This window comes from Panthera uncia, assembly GCF_023721935.1.
Source record: "Panthera uncia isolate 11264 chromosome C1 unlocalized genomic scaffold, Puncia_PCG_1.0 HiC_scaffold_3, whole genome shotgun sequence".
In the NCBI taxonomy this organism is placed as follows: domain Eukaryota; kingdom Metazoa; phylum Chordata; class Mammalia; order Carnivora; family Felidae; genus Panthera; species Panthera uncia.
Genome location: NW_026057584.1, coordinates 43,319,441 through 43,325,440, shown reverse-complemented (window position 1 = coordinate 43,325,440; position 6,000 = coordinate 43,319,441). Strand labels below are relative to the sequence as shown.

General features: G+C 41.6%; 1 protein-coding gene across 1 annotated transcript in view; it reads right to left on the bottom strand.

Moving 5' to 3' along the window:
• Positions 1 to 3,797: 3,797 nt before the first annotated feature.
• The window catches only part of STAT1 (signal transducer and activator of transcription 1), a 41,605-nt gene continuing 39,402 nt past the window's right edge, over positions 3,798 to 6,000 (bottom strand). Inside the window, exon 25 of the mRNA XM_049615294.1 lies at positions 3,798 to 4,609. Within this exon, the coding sequence (XP_049471251.1) occupies positions 4,595 to 4,609 (15 nt within the window). The 3' untranslated portion in view covers positions 3,798 to 4,594. The remainder of the gene's footprint in view (positions 4,610 to 6,000) is intronic.

Below are 6,000 nucleotides of genomic sequence, written 5' to 3'. Positions count from 1 at the left end.
AGGACTGGAAGAGACATCAGCCATCTGTAATTGAATCCCACTCTTTCATAGATGAAGCTGAGACCCAAGAGTGAGCTGTGATTCAGAACTCTTAGTCTCATGTTCTCTAACATCCTAACACACTGTGCCCACTATGGACAGAAAACTCGGCTACTTGCATATTAGCTAAAACCTCTCTGTGGAATTTTAAAGTGAAGTATAAATGCTATAATGTTAAGCCCTGCAACATGTGGTTAAATTGAGCTATGCATATATACATCTGCAGATAGAAGCAGGACATCAGTGCAGGGGAAACAAACAGATGAACAATACCAAATACAAGAAATTAAATTATTCTTGATACGACATTAGTATCTTATTTTGGTGGAATTTTTTTAACGGCTGGGTAATCTTCCTAATTTCACTTGCTAACCCTCATAGTGAAATGAGTAAATTCATGAGTCATACACCAGATAAGCACAGGGAAGCAGCCCATGAATGTGTTAGGTGGTACTTAAAAAATGTGTTAGGTTAGGAGAAGGGGTATTTTGTAGTTATATAAAGGATGTGATTTACTAGAAGATTAGGGAAGGTATGTGTGTTTTGGGACGGGAAGGATGAGAAAATTAAGTCCGTTTTTACAAAGGGGCAAAGATTGGGCATTTTATTTCTATTCTGGAGCCTGAACCTGATTCCAGGCCTCTACGCCTTCCCCCAGCTGCCTCTCCACATGTCTTTTAAAGAGTCTACTGGAATTGAGTCCGACAAGCAGCCGTGGTAACAAAAGATTGCTTCATGTACACAAAACAGGGAAAGGCTGCAGACACACCAACACTAGGGTGTTCAAGTGGTGTGATGGCATTAAAAAATATAGAATGTGCGTAGTTTGATAATACAAATTTGACAGCTTCTTGTCAAAGGTACCATTTAGGTACTTTTACATTTGTATGCCCGATATAAATTTAAGAAGTCTAAAACTGCTTAAGTGTGTTCTTTTTTTTCCAATAGGTCAATCTTGTAAGATGTTTAATTTCTCAGTATAACATACACATAACCTGAGGCTAGTTCACCAAAATTTGGAAGCTTCAGTGTGATCGATTGTATCTTTTTATATAGGGGCGCCTGGGTGGCTCAGCCGGCTAAATGTCCAACTTCGGCTCAGGTCATGATCTCACAGTTTGTGAGTTTGAGCCCCGTGTCAGGCTGTGTGCTGACAGCTCGGAGTCTGGAGACTGCTTGGGATTCTGTGTCTCCCTCTCTCTCTGTCTCTGCCCTTACCCCACTTGTACTCGGTCTCTCTCTCTCTTTCTCAAAAAAAATAAACATTAAAAAAATTTTTCATAAGAGCTATATAAATTCATCTTAGAAGGTTCTAAAAACCATTATCATCTTTAGCCTTCCTATAAGTGCTTTAAATGCCATTTCTATGAAATTGTGCATATTTTTATATAACATTTAAGTTATCTTCAGCTTTTGGCCATGTCTGCTTCACAAAATCTTAAGTTTTCATAAGACACTTGTACTAGAACATATCCAGTATCTCAAAACATCTTAAGTCCCAAAAAAGCGGGGTCTTAGTCTGGTTTTGTTTACCAATGTTTCGCAAAATCTAGAATAGTGCTTGGCTCATGGCAGGTGTTCACTATGTATCTGATGAACTAATAAGTGAATGAATCTTAACTAACCAAAAGAAGCCACTCAAGTATATATCCCTTACCTTGGGAATAGCATCCTGGTTCAAATAGTTGGTACCACAGTTTTCAAAGCAAATTCTAGTTTTTCCTGTTTTCCCTGGATTAGTCATATGTGAAAGGAGTACTCTGTTCATTAAGACTTAATATTCCATTCTAGGTCATGGGCAATAAATAGATTTCAGTCATTTAATGCTAAATAAATAGCTCAATCTATTTATTGCCATCTCTGAAATCTCCTCCCTTAATATATTAGGAGAAATTTTTCCCACGTGGTACATAAAAGCTCTATGTTTAGCAAACCCTCTACAAATACATAACTATATTAGAAGTACTCTTAAAACACACAAATATCCCTAAGCCAGGATCTACATGGTGGTGACTCGTTATAACGCTCAATTATATAAGAATACAAACTTCTGTTGGCTAGGCAGGGCCTTATCTACTGTAGAAATACAGTTCTCTATGTTTATTACGAAGAAACTTTATATTTCCTAGATGTAAATACTGCAGATGCAGAGATGAGAACGGTCCTATCTGTTATGATGCCAGAATTCAGTCTCCACCACTCTTCCCTCACGACTCTTTAGATAATAGTTAAGTTTAACCTGCCACATTTATGTCTAAGTGGCGATCATGTCTTTCATTACACTATTTTTTTTCTGGCACACGGTGCCTTTTACTTTGAGAAGGTCATGGCTTTCTAGTTTCCAACATCTTTGGAGAAAAATGGCCCCTTTTGGCGTGGGCGCAGTGACTCCTCAGGAAGAGCTAGCTCCTCCAATCCTGGGATGTGGGGCTGAGATGCAGCTTTGGAGACAAGCCAGAGTCCCACTTTACATGTATTTTTAAGTTAAAAACTTGTATCGGCAGTACCAAAATTCGTTTCAAAATAACTGCCAAATGATTCGTGCATTTGGAGGCAGCTGTGGTCAGCAAGACTGGAGCACTTTTTTTTGTTTGCTTTTTATGGTGCACACTGCAGCTTATTCCAATAATGCCTCCTGCCTGCTGTCTTCCCCTGTCCCTTCCGCCACCGCGGTTCTGACTGTGAGCAGGCTGGGCAAGGGCAGCGCTCAGGAACGCGCTGTTATTAACCTTGCTTAAAAATAAGAACTCACACATTTTTACGTTTAATCATAAGTAGGAAAAAATGAGAAAAACATCAAACCTGTACTTAATGCCAGTAACTTTTAAAATCTTCACGCCGAATGCCGTTAATAAGAGACTAACAATCGAATTTCAATACTTGTTAAGAGTAAACAAAACCTCTGGGCTGGCGCAGTAAAATGAAACCGTGCCAGGTTGTTCTCCAAGGGCAAAAATATACCAAACAGTTAAATGCCAACAATTAGAAAAATACCTTTGTTAATGTGCTCTTCTGTGTTCCTTCCTCATTTCAATTTAAAAAGTCCATGCAAAGCCAGCCAGACTCATGTGGGTCTTATGTAACAACCGAGAGGAGGAAAGCCCCATGTGCATATCGTATTAAACGCAATACGTGAACTTTGGTTTTAATTTTAAAAATAGACTTCAAGAAACTTCGTCCCCCCCCAGAACAATATGGCATTTTCACACAACAGTGTAACTGTGGTGGTGACAGCGGGGGAAATGAGGGCCCGGCTACAAAGCCAGCAGTGTGTGAGAGTTATCTGGAGGAGCCTGTCAGACCCGCCCTGCTCAACCACTGACCCATGTCAGTGCAGGTGAAGGAAGACGGTAAATGACAAAACACACTTCACAAAACATCAGAAAGCAGTCTAGAAAAAGCACAGGAGAGATAATGGAACCATTTGCAAATGTATTTGTCAGAGACACACATTTATCAGTGAAAAACATGCAATTCTCAATGCAGTTATACAGGACGAGTTTTCAAATGATTTGATTCTCATATTATCTCTGGTTAATTATTTGTCAATTACTATTTTTTCTTCCAGATTTGAAAAGTTTATGCCTAAGACTAAATACCAACTAATAACAATAAAGACAAATTAACCCATTTAAGAAACATGAATTAAATTTCTGAGTTGGTCTTAACTTCAACTTTTTGCATAAAAACAGGATTTTGCCTTGAGAGAGCTGTTGTTAACAGCCTGGCTCCCTTGAATAGAAGTGGGAAGACAATTTCATTTACTAGGGACCATGATAAAGGCAGGAGATAGGCAGCTTTGGATATTAAGGTTTAAACAGAAAAAAACCACTTATGAATTTGGAAAATATATTTCCTTCTACTGATACTAGCCAGTAACATCATGCCATAACAAACAGAAAAGCAAATTCTCCCAAGAGAGAGAATTTGCTTTTAGCTTTAAATGGCTAGTGTGGAAGAACACAGCTTGTATCCCTGCCTCTAGATACAGGATGGCTACCTTTGGTAAACAGTTTATGTACTTCTATTCAACTTAGCTTTGAACTATTCCATAGGAAAACCAATGGAAAACGTCCAGCCATATTTAAAGCAGAGGGAACAAATAAGAGTTCTCCAGAACAGGAGTGTGCCAATCCTACATCAAGAAGTTCCCTATATGACCATGTGATCTATCCAACAACCTGTAACAGCTGGGCATGGACTTTGTGCACAGCATTTACTAAATGCTACTAAGCCACCCCACCCCGCCTTTTCCCAAAGGATTCTCATTCTAGTCCTCATGTTTTCAGTGTTATCTGGATATTTTTCATTTCTAAAACCCACTCTATGGGGAGGGCCTTTCAATTTTACCTTTCATAAGATGCATGAAGCCCTTCAGAGTAACAGACGTTTGTGAATTAGGGAAAAATCCACTTGCTATCAACAGGTTGCAGCAAATTTGTTCACCTTTGTTTCATTTCCCTAGAAACACAGGATGTGAAGGAACAGAGTAGCAGGAGGGAATCACAGATGGGAAGGAAAAATGTCGCCAGAGAAGATGAGAAAAATTCATGGTCTATACTGCATTCATCTGTGAAAAGATAAAATGTGGTTAAGTTTATTACACCGCTCTCATGAAATGCAGATTCATTTATTTAACACCCCTTGTCTGTTCTACAGTGGGGTAGCAAGCAGGAAAACACTTTGAACAGCAAATAACCACCATGGAATTAGAGGGCCTTCAGCATGTGCTATCCACCCTTTTTCCTGGACTAATCGAGACCTTTTTTATCTAAGCTGATGGATTATTCCTCTGCAGCCTGCCGGCTTAATTCTGTCAGTTCGTCCAGGCCACATAAAGCTTTCTGCTGTTGTGCAAGTCTGGGGGCAGAGCAACGTGGCAAATCTGCTCGTGTAAAAACGGGTGAGGCAATGCTGCGCGCTATGCCAGAGGGAGGACGGGATGTGGGGGAGGTGGTGAATCTCCTTAAAGGCCACGCAGTAGGAATGATAAATGAATGTCTTTCAGGCACACACTAGAGAAGCAGAATTATTAGGAGTCCCTTCGCCTCTTCCGCCAGTGCCGCCTGGCCAGCTGCACTGAATGGGGCCCCTGTAGTCAGTATGCTGCTCGCCCAAAGAACACCAGCCTGCCACTGACTTCCATCTCAGCTCCATGCTGGGCTCTCCCCTTAGACCAGGCACTCTCCGCTGGGGATGACTCTGTCTTCTGGCAATGTCTGAAGACATTCATGATGGTCACGACTGGGTGTGTCATGACCCACAACTAGTGGGTAGAGGCCAGGGATGCTGCTGAACGTTCTACAACAGCCACGCCACCCAACACCAGGAAATCATGTGGGGCCCAGAATACCAACAGAAACACAGGACTAGGGGCGCCTGGGTGGCTCAGCCGGTTAAGCATCTGACCTCGGCTCAGGTCACGATCTCATGGTTCAAGCCCCATGTGGGGCTCTGTGCTGACAGCTCAGAGCCCGGAGCCTGCTTTGGATTCTGTGTCCCTCTCTCTCTGCCCCTCCCCTACTCTCTCTCTTTCTCTCTCCCTCTCTCTATTCTCTCAAAAATAAATAAACGTTAAAAAAAACCCACAAGACTAAACTGTTAAGCATAAAGGTACGCTGGGAGGAATAAATCAGGTAACATGTGCAATACCTAGTGTGGTAGATGGGAAATAGCAGATGATTAACCAATGTTCCTGTTGTACTTGTCAGCTTTGACCAGAGGCCTCTAGGAGAGTAGACTGTTTCTCATGTAGTCCCAGAGGAAAAAGTTTATTGTACGGGAAATCCAGACTAAACAAATAAGTCATCCTGCAGAAAACACTGGTGCTCTGTCTCTCTTGGACAATTTCCTCCGGAGCCTGCACCGCTCCTGTTCCTGATCATAGTCCAGAGCTGCCGCCTCCAGACGTGGCGGAAAGAGCCAGCTCTCAGAGAGGGAGCTCCATTTCGGAGCATCTGC